We start from the raw sequence: 20,311 nt of genomic DNA, 5'->3' as shown, positions 1-20,311 counted from the left end.
ATTAATTGTTGTTATTCTTTACATCTGTGTGAAAATCACGATTGCAAAATCAGGGAAAATTTTGGAGCTCATTCTGGGAGTTATCAGGGAACTTTATTTCCCAGATTTTGTTACCGCCATGTAGAAAAAGGAACTTTAAAATGAAACAGATAGAAAACTAGCTGTGAGGTTAAAAAGTTTTGTTCTGACAACTGGCTACCTGTTCCTCTGTTTTCTCTTTTATATTGCAGCTTTTCAGTAATTTTAAAATTTAGCACTATTTCTAGGCATTTATCTTGCTCAAAATTTTCTGGTTTACCTTGCGCAATATTTTTTGGTTTTAACACAGACTTAAAAATCTACGTTGCAGACTGCTGAACAAATTCTGCTTCTGGGATTAGATGTTTAACAAAAACTCAGTCAACAAAAACTTCTAACAAATACTTGAAGATTATAAAGTTCTTCAACGTTTTATCAAGCTCTTTCAACGTTTAATTGATAGGTAGTAATAGTTTTGTTACTAAAATTTTACCTGTGATTTGAAAGGTATCTTAACAGTTTGAAATAAGTGCTTTTTTTTTCAAGACTTTAAAATGTTCTTAAAAATCCAAATATGTCTGCTAAATTCAGAATTGTTTGCTCTTAATTCATTGAATGTTAAATGATAGTTAGTCTTTAAACATTCTGTTATCAGTGCCAATCAAGATTTTTGAATTTGTTTTTATTCTAAGTAACACAACTTGATATAAAAGCTCAACATTTTTTTTGCATGGGCTCAGTTTTTGACTTGAAATCTGAAGATCGATCTGCTAGTTACATACTGAGCCTGGACTTTGCGGACTGCTGATGCTTAGTCCAATTTCTTTTTTGTTATTGTAAAAAAAGAAATATGAAAACTTTCATCAGGTTTTTGATATTTTCCCATTGCCTTGTTTTAGCAGCAGCAGCCTCCAGTACCCCCTGAAGAAGAACAGTTTAAAGATACACTATGGGAGGAGACATTCAAAGGGCATACAGATTCTAAACCATATGGTATGTATGTTAAAAATATTTGTGCCCGCTGTGTTAATTTACTAGTGTTAAAACTACTTAAAAGGATGTTTAAGAATGTATGATATAAATTAAGCTTCAACTTTTTCTAAAAACTATTTATTCCTTGAATGCGAAATTTTAGCTGGAAATGTTCTAAGACTTTGACATTATTAAAAAATATTAATTTCAAAACTAGTTTTATTTTATGGTAAATTTTTTTTTTCATTAATCACTGAAATTAACATTTAACAAGTTTTTATTTTTGTATTCGCGTGCATCTTTCCCCTAAAATTGCAGTTGAATTTAAAAAACTGATTTAAATTTAGGTCCTTCTTCGGTTGGAATGGATTTTTCATTCGTTGGATTCAAGCATGTTTATGGCATACCAGAACATGCTGATGTTTTCCCCTTAAGAACAACCAAGTAAGGAAGAATTTTCTATGTATAGAGTTATTTTCTTTTGCATAATTTTTTTCTTTTGTTCTTTTACGTATGTGATTAGAATAGACTTAGAGTGTATTGTTAATCTATTAATATTGTCAAAATTAAGGTGCCAATAATTTGAATTGATTGATTTACATCATAATATAAAAATACATAAAATCAACTCTCGCAGAAATAAAAATATATAAAAAATTAATTCTGAAGAGCTAAAATTAACTAAAAAGAAAAAAGTCGACGGAAAATTGTAGTAGATAGTTCATATACTTTTAAAAAACCTTGAAAACTGTTTGAAGTAAAAAGTTTCATTTTCAAGTGCTTGAAAACCCTGAAGAACGTTAACATGCATGTTTAGTCCTTGAATTATATATTCATTTTGAAAAAGACACTTTAAAAACTTTGCCAAAAGTATTTTTGCCTCCCTTTTCACTGAACAAGTTTCTTGGATTTTATTTGCGTACCCCAAAAGTCCAATAATTTCTGGAAAAATTGGATTAATTTGAAAAAAACCTTTTCTTTTCTGAAAAATTGGAGTCAAATTTAGTGCATTGAAGGAATCTACGTATTTAAACCTTCCACTAAACTGAATTTTCACAATTAATAACTCATTCAATAAAAATTTTGCCAACACTGAGCTCCGAAAATTTCATGCAGTTTTTATGATTTCACTTCTTTTGCATCTTGTCAAATCTTCAATTATTTTAAAAGTTGGAAGGTAGTTTAACATATGCAGCCTTAAATCTGCTTAATTTGTTTTGATTTTGAGTTTGTTCATTTTTTAAAAACTTAATTCGTTATGTAATTTGCCACAGCAAACAGCCCGATTATTTGCTGAAATTGCAGCTTTAAATTGAAGAAATCTTGAATTGCTTGCAGCGAAAAAGAATGTATTAGGTACAAAATTTTGTAGACATTAAGGACTCAAAATTATGACCTGCATAAAGCAATCAAACCAATTAAAATATCTTTCATCATATTGCACCGTAAACTTTTAAAATAAATTTAAGTTTACTTTTGAATTTGTTATATCAGACTTCATTAAAATAAATACTATGCTTTTGTTGTGTATTTTAGGTCAGTCTCAATAAATAGTCAATCTGACCTTTACTGCCCACACCATTAAACATTGATTTCAAAACTTTTATATTGTGATATAAAGGATTTTTTCGATTGCGGAAACTTTTATATGGACTGAAACTAATCAGCTTCTATAATTTTACTATTTTGAAAAGTCTGTAAGTGCTCCTTGAAAAAAAAATCTTATATTGTGCTGGAACCATGTATGTTAAGTGACATTACAATTAATTGCAATCAACTGATTATCTTTTGCAGAATGATTAGTAATTGGTCAATTTGCTCATGGGTGCTCCCTAGTATATATTCAGTGGAATTTTGGTACATACACTCCTAGTGGGGTCTAGTTGTGTGCCTTCCTGTTTGGTTGCATTCGGATGTTCTGAAGGGGGTCTTTTACACCTTTTTGGGGGAAATCATTGTTAATTTCGATGTATACTCAAGTGGTGTTATAATTTGTCAAACACTTGGCGATATATCGCCAAATTTTTTGCCGCCAAGTTTTGTCGGCAACTTGGTAAAAAATTTGGCGATTTTTTTTTATTTTAAATTTTTGTATCTGGTTTTAATTTGGCCAGTGTTGGTGATATTTAAAGAGTTAACCACTGAATCACATTACAATTGCCAATAATGGGGAAATAAATCTGTGTAAAACATTTTTTGCTTCGGTTCACAAGAAGGAAGGTTGATGTCGGAAGGAAGCTGATGTGTGTGTGCATCAAGGAAGTCTTGTTTTATCTATAATAATTTAACTCATTCCTAGGACAGGAGAATGATATCAAAACCTAGGGTCGAAGTTTAAAACTATGTACCTTGATAATTTACATAATTTAATTTATTTAACAAATGCTATTTCACACCTTTAAGTATGCTTAATTTTGTACTACAAATTGAATGTGCAGAATGTTGATATAAAATTTTTAAATAATTTAAGTCCATTTGAAAAAACAGACGCAGACTTGCCAAAAGTGTAGAGTAACATCAGATAATTTATTTCTAACTATTAAAAAACACTTTCTGATGTAAAAAATTTTTGTGTTATGTGCTACTGGGACACAATATTGTTAGGAGTTTGGAGAATCACCCAATTGTGTTTAAGAAGTTTAAAACAATTTGAAAGTTTTTAAATATAACCACAAACTTTTTTTTTAAGCATCTAACTTAATCAAAATCTATACATTCAGGTTTGCAAAAGTAGTTATGTATTTTATGTGGCTTAAATGTATTACTTTGTGGGAGTTGCTTACTGTTATATTGATTGCATATTATTAACATATAAAGTCTTGAGTACCTGGACGACCGAGCCTCGCTCGGCTTTAAAAGAATTATTTTTTTGTCAACTCGTGCTTTTTTAAGGTTCAATACTTTTCCAAATATACTTGAAAAGCTTCACGTTAACGAAATATTAAGCACTCGACCTTCTTATAACACTTAAGTATCAAACAAAGAAGATTTTGAATGTAATTAAATCAACATTTTGTTTTAAACTATCTGTTACATTTGTTTCCGCTATACAATTTTCTTGTCGGTAATTAAAATATTTTCACCTTGGAGCCAGTTTTGCTATGGTGAAATCGGTTTTTAACCGAATAATTCCTTTCATACTATGATGCGTTTTAAGATTTTATCCCAATCAAGATTTTCTTTTTGAATAAGTACTTTTAGTGTAGTTGGTCACTTTATGCCAGAAAATGCTACATAGAGCATGATATCCATCAAAACTGATGATCCACAAACCATTCCAACAATTGATAACAACTGTCTTAACAAAACATCAAGTCTCTAGACATGTTTTTTCGAAATATAATTTAAATGCATGATTAAAAAAAAAACATATAAAACTATTTGAGGTGTAAAAAAGGATATAAGTAAATAAAATAAGACGGTCAAGCAATAGTTTTGCTTAAAAAAAAATAATAAGCCTTACATCGACTTACATAGTGCTTTTGAATTTGTTTTCAGTCAAGTGTGATTGAAATGAGCCAAAGTGGCTAATATCAGCCAAGCCTAGCAACCCTAAGCAAGTTTAAAATTTTAAAGCCAGAAGAGACATATTTTCATTGTTATGGTTGCAAATCGTCTGCCTGATGCGTCAATTCACAGTTTACTTCAAGGCTTAACTTAATTAGACTTTATATTAAAAAACTTTTTTTTGTAAAAAATCGCATTTTTAGAGAAAAAACACTGATGTAGATGAACTTAGAATGCTAAACTACAATTAAATCCAAAATTTCACCGAAATCGTTAGAGCCGTTTCCGAGATAAGAAATATATACATACCCACAAGAATTGCTCGTTTAAAGATATAAGATATGATATTGTCAAACCTTCTTGTATTACTGAAAACATGTTTTTAAATTTCCATCAGGGGCCATATTCTATTTTTGTATCCATGTATGTATTTGAGTGTAGATATTCTAATAAATGTTTTACTGACTACTTCTACAGGGTGGCGACAGATCAGGGAAAAGTCAGGGAACTTTATCAATCAGGGAAATATCAGGGAATTTTGTAAAAATAACAAAAATTCAGGGAAAATTGATCAAATGAAGAAAAATTTTTTCCCCCTTGCAAAATGAAGTATTTTGATTTCCTATAAATTTTCCGCCAATTATTTGTCTTAAAAAAGTAAAATTAAGGAGGTGCAATTATACAGTGCCGCATATTTGTGCATCTTTTTTACTCAAGGTCAAAGTATTCAATCTTAGGATGAGCTTCCTAAGATTGCTTCTGTGTCTGTAAAGTTATTTATTTTACCTTGCTTGAATTTTCCTTCCAAGCTTTCCAAGCTACGTAAAATAAACAACCCTACAGGCAAAGAGGAAGCCTTCATTAATGACTTTGTTCCTTTGCCTTTACTCATTGTCTTGAAGTAATTAGCATACTGTTATCACGATTTCAAGAAAAAATCTTTGTTTTTTAAATGGATGCTGAAAAAAATCTTAAAAGTTATCACTTGGCGTTTTTAATTTATTTGCTAAAATAGAATTAATTTTGACTGTTTTTTTTCTTTTTTAATCCATGGTATTATTTCCTGTCACTTCAGATTACAGGAAGGGTTTTTTTTTCAAACTTTAAAACTCTTTTATTTTAAAACCATATACATTTTGAAATTAATAATTGTTTTTGAATTTCAATGTTGTTTGTTACTAAAAAGTTACCTAAGGGATTTTTTTTTTTTTTTTGATAACTAATGAAATCATTTGAAATTGAGTTGTGTACATAAGTAAATATTTTTATTATTTTTTAATAGTTAAAATGTTGTATCCATTCATTAAAACCTAAGTTCTTGATTAGAGAATAGCTCAATATGACTGGTTGTTGAAGTATTTCAATTTGTTTTACATAAATATGTCTATTCTGCCGTGTGCAAGTAAAGGGCAATAACTGCCCATTTTTCTTTTTTTCCCCCCAATTTTTGTCATCTATTGTAAGTTATCTTTATTGTACATACTTGCTTATTTGGTTTCCTCTAAAAAAGAGGCGCGAAAAAAACGTCTAATTCCAACATCTTCCTATTGTAAGTATTGAATCCACCACACATTTCTTCAAATACCTCAAAAACTAATTTCTGCAAATACTGCCGTTTACCTGCACACGGCAGTATTATTTACGTAAGTAAAACTACATTACTTCTATACTTTAACTATCACTTGTTATCCTTGCAGCAACAATTATACTGCTTGAAAATGCAGTTCAAGATTATTTCCATTAAATGTTTTAGTTTTATCATGATTAGATATTTCTTTAAGAGTGATTTTAATAATTTCTTAGAATTCTTATGTTAACTGGTTCCTGGAAGTAAAATATTTGTTTTGGATTTCCTGCAATATTTCTCTGTCTATAGTTTGATACACTATTTTTACCCAAAAAGAAAAAAAAGAGTAGAGCATCTTTTCAAAATATATTTTTAATTAACAGCTTAAGCCATTCTAAACTCTGCATTTTATTTAATATGCAATGCTTTTCAGGTAGGGCAAAGAAAGGGAAACATTATAATTGATAACGTAAATTTAGGGAAATTTGGTGAACTTAATCAGGGAAAAGTCAGGGAACCTTTTTTTCCAGTTCCTGTCACCACCCTGTTATAAAAGTTGTTTATTAGTGTGTTTTTGTGAGCTAAATATATGATTCATAAAACATTGATAAGAGTTTTTTTTTCTTTTAGAGGAACATCTGACCCGTATCGTCTATATAACTTGGATGTATTTGAATATGATCTTAATAATCCAATGGCTATTTATGGCTCAATACCATTTATGGTGGCTCACAGGTATTTAATTTGTAAAGTTTCCATTTCATAAGACATACCTGATTGTCAGAAATTAAATCGGCATCATTCAATTTCTCTTGAATCATTTTTTACTTTTCAACTTTTATATCTATGTTTAAAATGAATTTTTTTTTTTTTTTTTTTTTTGCGCAGTGAAACTCAGACTGTGGGATTACTATGGCTGAATGCAGCAGAAACCTGGGTTGATGTTGAAGCATCTTCAAACCAGGTGAGTTACCTAAAAATTCCAACTTTTTCCATTCATTTTATTTCTTGATATTTTAGCCCTAAAGCAAATCTACCACTTTTTAAATTTTAGTTTAGTTTTCAAGCAACTACAACTAATGAAAATGATGAAATTGGCTTTGATTAAAAATCAATCATTCTCAAGACGTCCTTTTTTTCATAAATGACTGTCGTACCCGCACAGCTTTGCCCCTAGTAGAAAACTAAAAGGATGTATTTGGTTTGTCATTTGGATTGTCATTTGGTTTGCCTGTATATTCACAAATAATGGATGATGAATTTCTCAGCAATTCGCTTTGGCTATTTGCTCACCCATGTTACGGTTCCACGTTATGATAATTTGGTAATTTTATCATCCACGTTATGGTAATTTGCCCAGTAAAATGTTCTTTAAATTAGAATATAAAAAGAACAAAATCGGAATTATCGAAAAATCGCTTTTAGGTGACACCCTAATGCTACAAACTAATTTTGTGTCAAATTTCATGAAAATCGGCCAAACGGCTTAGACTCTGTGCGCATCACATAGATCCAGAAAGAGAAACTTTGAGCTTTATTATTAGTAAAGATTAATGGATAATATAGTTATGTCTGGATTAAAAAAAAGCTTTCAATTACTTATTACGATTTAGCAAGCAATTCCATTCTCAAAGAGCCTCTTGTAACATATTTTCTAGGTATAAGGGTTGGTTTTTAGGCTTTGTGGTCTTTAAAAATCTTTAAATATGACTGTTAAAATTGACTACTGTATAAAAGCAAATTGCTTTCAATTGATACTACAACTGATACAAATGCAATTATTAGGACATCTAAAAATAAAAGTTTGAAAGTTAAAATTCATATCTGGTGTTTTTATCATTTTTAAAATTTTTATCTTTTTGCTGTTCTCAAGTGTTTTTTTTTCAAGCCTGTGAGCAAAACTTTTCTATTGTTACCTGTCAAATCGTAGTAATACCTTAAGTAAAGTGCATTCAAAACTGCGCTTTTGAAATCGTTCACCAAGTATGAATCATTTCAAGCAAATTGTTGTATCTGTTAACAATGGTTATGAAATTATTTTTCCTGAGTTTTAAAAAAACATAAACAAAGTCTACAACTTGTCTTTTTGTCCAAAAATTAAAACATTTCCGACCATTTTAATTAAGTTAAAAACTTGGTTTCTTAAATAATTCCCTGTTGAATCGCATTTGCTCAACACTATATGTTTAATTTTAAGTATGTTACCTTGAAGATCTCTAGGAAACCCTTTGGAATAAAAAAATACCTTCCTAAAAGTTTCTTGAAGCTGCCGAAATTGAATAGCATAATCTAATCTTATACAACCAGATTTTTAAAAAAATGTTGATTGCATGGGCAACATGCTAATTCTGTTGTATGTAATGCTGGATGTATAATTTGTGTATACAGTCAGATTCTGTTTTAACAAAGTCCAAGGGTTTAGGAAAATCATATCGTTGTAATTAAGTTTTGTTGCACCAATTTTACCAATTTTCAAAGTTACCTTGTAATTTGAGTTGAGTATTACCAAATTCTTCTATGACATTTTCCCTGCAACAGACTTCGTTATATCGGAATTTGACTGTTTCATTTTTATAATATTTTTCAAATTAATTCGTTACTAGTGCTGGTGTTTTATTTTTTGTTTCTGTACAAAAGCAAGTGTTTTGCTCTTTAATCCTGAAATTATTTGCTTTGCTTATGACATGAAACATTAGTAAGCAAAACCCATTTGTTTGTTAATTATTTTTTTTTCGAAAGTAAATCTAATTTTAAACAAAAATGGAGGTAAGACAATTTAACAGTTGAGCCAGACATGTTTTTTCACTCCTTCTATTAGTTCTACTAGTCTACAGGAATAGCTTCTGCTTTAATGTAGGACCCCATTGGAGATATTTTGCTTCATATTTTCATTGGAGATATTTTTTGTTTATTGATGAGAAAAAAGTCACCAGTACAGAATATTGCCAATGAGATCCTTCACCGAAGCTTCTCCTTGAAATATTACTACTTAAAACTTGATCATGCTCAAAACCCATACAGTATATTCTTGAAATTTTGTTTACTTACATCATTAGTGTGATAAATTAATCATTCGCAAATTCAAAACCTTTTTCCTTCGAGGGTGTTGTATCCTCTATTGTGGACTTTGTGAAGGGCAATACCCAAATCCCGCAGCAAGATTCTCACTGGATTTCGGAGAGTGGCATAATTGATGTATTCTTCCTGCTCGGCCCAGGACCTAAAGATGTCATGTTCCAGTATGCTAAATTAACAGGAGTTACACCCTTGCCTCCTGTAAGTATATTTCTTTCTCTCTATATATGCAGTACAGAGACAGACCTAAACTGTAAATTCTTTGGAGCAAGAAAAAAATTTGATTCCAGAAAGATTACTTTTCAGAGTTTATATGCGAGTTCAGTGCAATATCAGGGTTCGTACTTCCTTAAAAAACCCTTAAGAAACCCTTAATTTCATCAAGCAAAATTAAGGTCCTTAAAAAACCCTTAAAAAGTCCTTAATTTTCTGAAAATTTCCTTAATATTTTAACCACTGTATCAAGTTTGGTCCCCTTTTTCTTAGTTTTTTCTTTTTTACCCCTTCAAATCTTTATAATCCGCGATATCTGCCGAAAACGTATGTTTTGGAGACATGCCAACCGCGTTAAACACGTGCTTCGCCGAAAATTGCTTGCCTTGTTTGAGATTGCAATCTTTTTGCATCCTGCAAATATTTCAATCTTTTTAAATGTTGGAAGGTTTTTTACAATATGCTACTTTATATCTGTTTATTTTTTTCATTATTTCAATAATATTTTTATTTCTTAAATTTATTTTAGAAAAAATGCAAAAGACTATCGAAAAAATATGGTCCAACTCCCACAGTCTCTGATTGTATTTAAACTCGTCATGGTTACTATTTTTTATGTATTTAAAAAAGCTTTCAATACATTTATGGTGACTCTCTAAAGGTTTTGGTTAGGCTTTACTGCCTGTAAAATTTTTTGGAATTTGAAGATTAAATAAAGCAACTTCAGTTTTTTTTTTTTTAAATCGTGAAATAATATTATGAAGTTTTTAAAACCAAACTATGAGTTCCATTGCAAGGAACAAGGATAATTAATTACATATATTTATTTTCAAATGTTTTTTTGTAAAAGAAATATTCACCCCCCCTCAAAAAAAAAAAAAAAAAAAAAAAAAAATATATATATATATATATATATATATATATATATATATATATATATATATATATATATATATATATATATATAATATTGATATTATTGAGAGATACAGCCAAGATTGAACTCTGGCTCCATCAATCGCTTTATTCAAGGACTCAAGAGTTAGAAATTGCTTTCTGTCTTTCAAAATTTAAATTTATATAGAAATAAACAAACTTGCGAGAAATAGTACGATATAGCAAATTTGTTCGAAATAGGATTTTAGTAACAATAACAGATCAAAAGCAATAATAACAAAACAATAGTTTAAATATCTTGAAGAAAAGAGATTTTAGTTATTTTCCTTCAATTTGCATCTTACTCCAATCATGTATGCTAAATAATAATGCTTTAATATACAACTAATTTTCAACAGCTATCCCTATTTTCCTAATCTTTTTTAATGACTGAAATTTGAGAATTAAATGCTATGTTTTAAGAACAATATGTGCCATCTATTGTATTAATTACTACCCAATCATTTCAAGCATAATTAATTAATAGGGAAAAACTTTCGTATTATGTTTGAAACTGGTTAATTCGCCATTTTTTGTTGAATTTTGGAATGTCATGGACTCAAAGGGCACTTTGATCTCATCTCTTTTCTGCTTGATTTTAAGAACTCATTGTTTGGGGGGGGGGGGTTCCTCCTTTTTGCTCTTTGATCACTCTCATCCCTATGATGTGAAATTTTAAAATTTTATTCACTGATAATGGGACATCCCGGTCGATTGCGCCTCTCCCTGATTTTTGGAAACTGACGCATTTGTGCATGTGTATATGTATAATATGTATCATGTACTTTGCCCCCGGCCCCCCCCCCCCTTCGGAAAACTTTAAAATGGTATACGTAAAGCTATCTAATCATTTTCCCGATAAGTCCTTTTTGAGAGAGTCCTTAAAAAGTCCTTAATTTTTACTTTTAAAAATGAGTATGAACCCTGAATATAGCTTCTGAAAGATACTTGTTCTGTAAAAGCTAGTCAATTTTAGTAGATATTGATACATCTTTGTCTACTGCTAGTATATTTCAATCAGAGGTGTTTGATCTAAAATTTCCGAAAATTTTGAATTGCCCTTTCCAAAAATTTCGGGCTGACAACACATTCTAAAACTGAAAATTTTTTTTAACACTAGAATTACGGGAGGGGTCATTTTGACCCCAATCAAACTTTTTTTGCTAACTACTCCTCTGTATTTTCATAAAAACCCTAATCCTTCCTTGACTTTTTCTAGATAACCGTGCTGTGTAATAATAAAAAGTTTTCAAGAAAATTGTAATTCTTTTAAACTCAAACTAAAGGGTTACAACTAAAATTGCAGGTAGGTGTCATTTTGACCCTTTTGAGAAAAAAAGAACTGCAAATACATTTACTGATGCTGAAACAGAGCAGAAACTCAATGTCTCTTAGAGCATATCATTTTAAGAACCTGAAGCATTTATAATGTTTTTGTACATAAAAGGAACCATAAGTTGCTAGCTTCTGAAATGCAACTGAAACAGCGCTGGTTTTTTGAAGAGCATTCTAAACTTTTTTAAATATTTATTATGTACCCTGAAAATCTCTGTGTTCTTTAATTAAACTGCATTTCTTATTAATATGTTTATTTTCAACTAATTTTTAAAAATATTTAACATTACATGGGAAACTATGCAGATTTTTTCTCTGGGGTCAAAATGACTTTCACCGTATTTCTAAGTATAAAAAGATCGCCATAATTCTAGTGTTAAAAAAACGAAAAAAAAAAAAAAAAAACCTTTAAAATGTTTTTTCCCCCCAATGATATTTGTATGCATGTGTGAAGAATTTTTACCGGAGAGGGGGGTAGGGTTGAACTTCCCCATAGTTTTCAAAAATTTCAGTCTTCAGAAAATTTTACTTGAGTCCATTATCACCCCTGATTTTTCAATCCATAGTACAGTGAAAGAAGTGTTAATGGTGAACTGAACATCCCTAGAACCCTTGTTTTTTTAAAATTGATATTGCCAAGTACTGACTCTTGTGATCCCTCTAGTAAAATTCTGTCTGGGCTAATAATTTCAATACGTTTTGTTAATTAAGTGAAATATTTTTAATAGTACTATCATAATATTACAGCATCATGAATTCCATTGCTCATTTGTAATATTTTGGTGACTGATGATTTAAAGTTACACAAATATTATTAGATATTTTAATGCATTTTCCAGCATTTTTACTAAACTAAAACTTCAGGTAATTTGTGTGTTTATGTTCTGAAAATTTCAAAAATCAATCTATTAATCCAAAAATTCAGACACAAAATGAAAACCTGCGAGTAGAACAAAATTTTAAAGAAGCTAGTTTATTCTCATAGTCTTTAAATTTCTATTAACAACCTCTTTTTTGTACGTACAGAAGTACCCTCATTTAATGTTTTTCATGTGACTAAGCAAGAAAAATAATAAGAGGGAAACTTTCTCAGGTGTGCAGCAATGTGGCCTGGTACCAATTTTAATTCTGAGCCCCCCATGACACCCCCCACCATTGCATTTATTATACAGTCGCTTCATTTACTCTTACTCACACACTCCAAAATAAATAATTTAAAATTGCATTCACATGTGATGTTGCAGTCTCTAGTAGCTTTTTTATTTTTGACTTTTAATGTAAATTTAATAACTTTAATTTGAAGTTTGCATAAAAATGTGTTTTTAAATACAGTATCTTTGTACAGTAAAAATTGGGTAATTTATCATGTCTGAGATTAGTAAGGTAATATGTTTATATTATGAATTTTGAGTAAGGTGAACTCGGATGGACAAAGGAAAAAATTCTGAATTTCGAAATTAAAAGTTACATGTGCAAAAATTAAAGCAGTTCAGGAGGAATTATTCAGTTTCCAGGGATTAATTTACATAAATTTCCATTACTTCAATGAATACAGTTATACTTGTCTGGATTATAAAAGCACATTTAGTTCTTCTTTTGTCTGTAACATTCACTAACATATTTTTATCCTACGTAATTTCTTTGTTGCAAACTTATGACTGAGTGAAAATCCACTCATGCTGCGAGTTGATGCTCACCGCATTCACAACACACTTTTCGACCCTGTAAATCTCCGCTCAGGCTCCGGAAAAAAAAACGATTGCAAAATTCCCTGTTTCTATGTAAAAAGAAGTTTTACATTGTACCAGAGAAAGCGGTTTTTACACAGCATCCTTAGCGGCAAGTAGACGAACCTGTTTCCCGTATTGCATTCTAGGTAAAAAATCCGCTTTCACACCAGAAGGGAAGCAGGAGGAGAAATTTTCCACATATTCCCCTCAAATAAGAGGAATGCTGTGAAAAGCAGGCTTTTTCCGGGGTCGAAAGTGTCCATGGAACCGTCCCGAAATGTCAAGAATAGCTAGAGAATTTAGTCTGCCTTGTCCATTTGCTGATCTAGATCTTCACTGACTGTACACAAATGATCGAGTGCTTTCAATAATCCAGGACGGTGCAAGGAGATGTGTCGAATTATTGGAAAAACAGTTTTATGACCTAACGGGCCCCTCACAGCTCCGGGCCCGGGTACTATAGGTCCAGTATCCCCACCCAAACGGCGTCCCTGCAGACATAAACGACGTGTGGTTAAAGGTGGAAGAGTGCTCTGAAAAAATGTTAAGCTTATTAGAGATGATTGTTTTGTTGAAAATGAACAAAAAGCTCAAAAAAGCAATAGCCCAGTAAAAGAACCCAGTCAATCTTTTGAATTATGATGTGCTGAGGAAAATTCCTTACAGAATCAAGCAAAGTAAGGTTAGCAATGATTCCATGGACTATTTTTCGGATCTAAAAAATTTAATTAAAATAATAATCATAATGAAGTTCTTGTCACAGGGGGGTCAGCTGACCCATTGACCCTCCCCTGAATCTGCCCTTGTATATACAGCAGAACCTTAATTAACCAAAGTGGTTGGGACTAGACCCCCCTTGGTTAATCCAAAATTCCAGAAAAAAAAAGCCATTTAAAAACGACTCTCAGGAGACAGCAGAAACATAACTTTACAGCTTTAAACATGTTCACATTTACAGATTGACTTCTGCCACATGATGGTTTTAACAAAATTACTACAATTATAAACATTTGTTTAGTAAATGTCTCACAACGCAGAAAATGCAATCAAAATGTAACAAGACATAATCTAGTAAACTTTAATCTTTATTGTATTGTTAATAATACAGTCGATTCTTTGAATAAAGCAATAAAGTGAGGTCAATGTCAGCTATTGGTGTTTGTTAGATTACTGCACAATCTATACGGGAGCTGTACATTTCATTAACACAAAAAGCGAATGTTCAGCGTACTTCTAGTTATTTCTTGCTGTCATTTTTTACAGTTACCTACCTGAACATTTTTTTTAAAGCTAAATGTTGGATAGGGATCCAACTAATCTAAGATCCAGATAAAAGAGGTTCTGCTGCAAATTTTTTTTTTGTTTTAAATATTTTATATTTTACTCTCAGAAATGCCCTTGACTTTTTTAACATACTCCATGCTATTGTATTACAAAGTTCATTTTCTCCCTCCATTTTTTGGCAGCTATTTTCTTTGGGTTATCACCAGTGTCGATGGAACTACAGAGACCAAGATGATGTGAGGAATGTGGATGCTGGTTTTGATGAAAATGATATTCCCTATGATGTTCTATGGCTGGATTTAGATCACACCCATGACAGAAAGTAAGAGGAAAATATTTCTTTAATTTTTTATTCTCGCAAACGTCAGGTATAATAATCATATCATTCGATCCGTTTGTTTGAAATTTGTTCAAGCATTTTTTTAGAGAAAAAATCAATGTGATTAAAAAACGAAAAAAACATGCTTTAGTAGCAAAAGGAACTAAAAAGTTTAAAAAAATCTTTGGATGATAAGTATATAAAGTAATTGACTAAACACTTAATTTTACTGTAGTAAAAATAACGCTCATTGGGCTGCCTATTTACATTTTTGCATGGATAACAAGTGGAAGAAATTTAGGACAACTGATAAGAAGCTCCCTCCCCCCACGCTTCTTTTCTATTACAGTAAAAGTAAGTGTTTGGTCAATTACCTTATATACTTGTCATCCAAAGATTATTTTTAACGTTTTAGTTCATTTTGCTACAAAAGCATGTTTAAGTTTTTTAAACTATTATTTTTCTCAAATAAGATTTAGATATTTACTAAATATTGCTAACACTTGTAACTCTTAAATGAAATATTTTAGGGTGTGTTCGATTTTTATAATGGAATGTATCTTAGTATTCTATTGCATTATTTGCATCAGACATTTTGAATGCTTTCTGGTAAATTCATGTGCAAACATTGTTTCACTCTGCAGCTCTGATTTGTACGTTGTAAGTAATTCTAATAAGCCACTATTTGTCCAAAGGAAAGTTGGACCAACAAACATACAAGTTAAGCTAATAAAAACGTGTTAATTAGAATAAACTAATTACTTATCATTAATAAATTAATTTGATTGTAGAATATTGCATTGTCATCAGGTCTGAGGTTGCATTCCACATTTTAAAAGAATCCGATCTCAAAAAGTGGACGAAAATTGAGTTGCAAGATTATATAAATTTAATATGGGTGTAGACGGGATTAGAATGCACGCCCAATGATTCCCGGAGGTGGACGTCAGCAAAGACCCGCGCCTTAGACCGCTCGGCCTTGAACGCTTATAAAGTGGTGGAATGTACTAACAAAAATAAGCCACTAGCTCTTAGTCCAAAGGAGAGTTACTCACAAACATACAAGTGAAGCTAATAAAAGTGTGTTAAAAAAGAATACAATTAACTGTCAACCGGGCTGAAAATCCAGTAATTACATGATATATTTGGGCATAATCACAGGTACTTTGCAGCATTTATTTTTCATTCAATTCTTGAAAAGCTTTACCAATTGTCTTCTACTCAAGTGTGACGAGTAAAGATTTTTAATGTTCATTCAGTATGTTGCATAGCTCTAGGTACGACAAATCTGAATCCAAGAGAAAGGGTTTTATGCTGAACCATTAAAATCAATTTAAAAAAGTCTCGATAATCACCTCTTAAGTAGGAGTCTTACAGCAATTTTTTAACAGATTGTATTCTATAGTCCTTTATTACATCAGACACTTTCCCTTAATATTGAATCTTGTAATGCATTTATTCTTAACTAGTGTAAACGTACGGCTTTGCCTGTAGTAGAAAATTAAAAGATCATTTGGTTCGCCTGTATATTTACAAATAACGGATGATGAATTTCTTGCTAATTTGCTATATTCATTTGCTTGCCCATGTTACGGTTCCACGTTATGATAATTTGGTAATTTATTGGTCCACATTGTGATAATTTGCTTGGTAAAAGTTTCTTAAAATTGGAATAGAAAAAACAAAATCGAATTTTCGAAAAATCGTATCGAGGTGTACACCCCCATGCTACAAACTAATTTTGTACCAAATTTCATGAAAATCTGATGAACGGTCTAGGCGCTACGTGTGTCACAGAGATCCTGACAGTAAGAGATCCAGACAGAAAGATTTTCAACTTTATTATTAGTAAAGACAATGAACTCACAGCAGGCCTAGAATCTGTTACAAAGAAGTACTTTTGGTGTGAAAGACAACCTTATGCATTTATTAAAAATGGCACTAATAATCAATTCCATAATGTGGTGTTGACATTCCAAAAATAATTAAATTGTAATTTTTTTTGTACCAGTAAAACATGTGCTATTGCTTTTGCCAGTATTGATGCTTCTTCAGTTCAACTTACAAAGAATTGGGCAGAACTGTATTATTTGTAACATCTTACAAAAAACATTTGTTTATTTACAGACTATTTTTCATGGCTAATCTATTGTTGAAACTAATGTTGAACAATGTAAATAATTTCTGTGAATGGAAAAAGCAATTACATTTGTGATTAGTTTGGTCCTTTGTCAATACACTTATTTAGGTAATGATGCAAACTTTATCTGCTTTGAGCTACATATAAATATCATTCAAATGTTATAAAGTTTTGTCCCTCTTCATTTCCTAATGTATTGGAACCAAATCGTAGGGTAAGACTAAAAAATCTTTCACCTTTGAAATCTTGCACCACCCTAGTTGGTATGTAATAAAAGTATTTTTGACAAAGTGAAATATTCTCTAATTGGAGGGAATAGAGAAAATGTGATAGAAAAAGCATTCTTTATAAGAGCTTGGTTTATTTCCGGGAAAAAGTTAGTATTTATGGAATAACAAATTGAAAATTAATAATATTTGCATTAAATCTCATGAACACAAAATAAATGAAAAGACTGGGTACCTTGCAAATACACATATTTGCCTCTTGTATGTATTAATGATTTGTTGACTTGTGGATATTAAAACCATGAAATTTGAGAACATTGTGTGTGATGGTTTGTGTTCTGTATTGAAAAGATTACTTTTTTCTTTCAATTTTGATTTCAAACATTTCTATGTTGATAGGTATTTCACATGGGATCCCTACAAGTTCCCTGATCCCATAGCAATGCAAACCAACTTGACTGCCAAAGGTCGTAAGATGGTCACTCTAGTTGATCCCCACATCAAACGAGATAACAACTATTACATTCACAAGGAAGCCACGGACAGAGGATTCTATGTCAAAAACAAAGAGAATCAAGATTACGAAGGCTGGTGCTGGCCTGGGGCCTCTGGATATCTAGACTTTCTGAGTCCTGAAGTCAGGGACTGGTGGTCATCAAAGTATGCCTTGGACCAGTACCAGGGATCTACCCTGTCCTTGTATACTTGGAATGACATGAATGAACCCTCAGTGTTCAGTGAGCCTGAGGTTACAATGCCTAAGGACTGTAAGCATGTTGGAGGCTGGGAGCACAGAGATATTCACAACATGTATGGTTTTCTGATGGTAAGATCTTAGAGCTTGACATTTTGCATTATGTTAAAACTTCTTTCAGTTTTGACTAATAATTGATAAGAATTTAAAACTTAGTGCAAGATAGATGTGATTCTGAGATAATCACCTTCAAAAATATATTGCTTGCTTTTTTTTTATCGCCTTACCCAATTGTATGTTTTTTTTATTAGTGAAATTGTTATTGAGTAATTTTATAATTTTTCCGCCATAAATTTGATTTGGCATCAGTGTTAGTGACCTTTCTCAAATTCAAGTTCATTTCTTTAATTTGAGTGTATCTCATCGCAAATAAAAAATAACTTGACTTGAAAAGCTAAACTCTTCTCTAATTGTTTTTTGACTTAGCTACAATTGTTTTTAAAAAGGAATTTAATTTATACAATTTTTTAAAAATGCTGGTACACTGTCATGTCAACACCTGATCCAATTTTTAATCAAGAAAGATTTTTGTTCATTCTGGAAGGTTCCCTGCTTTTATTTTTTTTTTCAGATTCCTTTGTTATAATTTTTGCTTTTTGCATTTGAAATTTTGCACTTCTTATTTTAGTATTTAATTTATGTTTAATGATAGGGTTTTATATAATTACAATTTTTCTCCAGGTAATGGCAACATATAAAGGTCATTTAATGCGAAGTGGTGGAGCTCAAAGGCCATTTATTCTTTCAAGATCTGTGTTTGCTGGATCTCAAAGATATGGTATGTTGGTAATTTTTCAATACAAGTTTAGTATGCTTTTAGTGTCGTGATTGCTGTTTGGCATATTCACTGGTTAGTGAAATTCATGTATTTTGTCATGAAGGATATTGATAAAATTATTGAGATTCTGTTTAAGAGAATCACAAATGTTTAATGTGATTTTGAAAGTGATGTAATTACTAAATTTTAAGTTCAAGTAGCAGGTTTACATGTATGTTATTAAGCAGTAAGAACTGGATTTGGGAATTTAAGATGTATAGGTACTAGAAAAATTTACTGCAGCTAATACTTAGTCATTATTTTTCTTTCCTACATTCTTTTTGCTGCTCAATTACTTACACATATCTAGTTTGTTTAATAATTTTTAAAGACTTTTGTCTCTGGGGTTTTGTTCAAAAGATAAATTTTTCACAAATGTTGGTCATTTCTATTTTATCTATATACTAGAAAATCGCCTGTCAATTAATGATGGTTGAAAATTGTTTCTACGCTTGAACAAAGCTATTGCCTGTTTGGTGATGCTTTGATAGTTGAAATTTTAATCCTAAACTCTAGTACATAGCATTCATTGTTGATCACTTTTTTTTTATCTTCATTCCCCTAAAATTACAGTCTTACCAGTAAAGCAGTTAAGTTACCAAATTCAGTTCAGCCTTTTCAAAATGAAGCATTTCCCTGTATGTCAAACATTTCCAAAACATATTATCAAATTATAAATAACTTACTGAATTTTTGATGCTTTGACAATAAAATAATGCCACTATGCGCTATGTGGCAAGTTTCATTGTTGGTGACATCAGAGCATTACTTGATCAGTGATTTTGATTATTATATATATAAGGATATATGAGCTTTCTTGCTTTTTACATACTTAGGGGTGAATGCTACAAGTAGATAACTACATTTATGTTTTTTTTTTCCCCCATGTTGCTTCAAGGAACACTTAACAAATGAATGTTATTAAACTACCATTTCTAAATTGTATTCAATTATTATTATGTCTTCTTTTGAGCAAATATTTTCAACAAAAGTGAAACATTTTATTTATTTTGTTCTAAACTTGTAGTTACCTACTTGTAGTTTTCAACCAATGATATGTGTTATTAAATATCTTTCATATAAAATTAATGTTTTCAGGAGCTGTTTGGACTGGAGATAATATTGCGGACTGGAATCATCTGCAAATATCAGTGCCAATGATTTTGAGTCTGAGCATTGCTGGCATGTCATTTTCAGGAGCTGATGTTGGTGGTTTCTTCAGAAATCCTACACCTGAACTAATGCTTCGGTGGTATCAGGTATGTTAGGTATTTTAAAACCAGCATCTGTATTGAACTTGTGCCATTTCGCACAGATTTTCCATTGCATAAGTTTTATATTCAGAGTTTCCATTTCATGTCAACAAATTAACAAAGATATTTAATTTTGGTATTAAAGATAATAATTATATTTTGTG

The 20,311-nt window shown here is 30.9% G+C and overlaps 1 protein-coding gene across 1 annotated transcript in view; it reads left to right on the top strand.

The window, feature by feature from the left end:
• Positions 1-20,311, top strand: part of LOC129223391 (neutral alpha-glucosidase AB-like) — a 59,244-nt gene that overhangs the window by 22,404 nt on the left and 16,529 nt on the right. Inside the window, 9 exon segments of the mRNA XM_054857982.1 lie at positions 918-1,011; positions 1,338-1,434; positions 6,695-6,799; positions 6,953-7,028; positions 9,167-9,340; positions 14,820-14,959; positions 17,723-18,149; positions 18,759-18,855; positions 19,993-20,153. Of these exon segments, the coding sequence (XP_054713957.1) occupies positions 918-1,011; positions 1,338-1,434; positions 6,695-6,799; positions 6,953-7,028; positions 9,167-9,340; positions 14,820-14,959; positions 17,723-18,149; positions 18,759-18,855; positions 19,993-20,153 (1,371 nt within the window).

Source organism: Uloborus diversus, chromosome 5 (genome assembly GCF_026930045.1).
Source record: "Uloborus diversus isolate 005 chromosome 5, Udiv.v.3.1, whole genome shotgun sequence".
Taxonomy (NCBI): domain Eukaryota; kingdom Metazoa; phylum Arthropoda; class Arachnida; order Araneae; family Uloboridae; genus Uloborus; species Uloborus diversus.
This window is presented reverse-complemented; position numbering and strand designations above follow the sequence as displayed.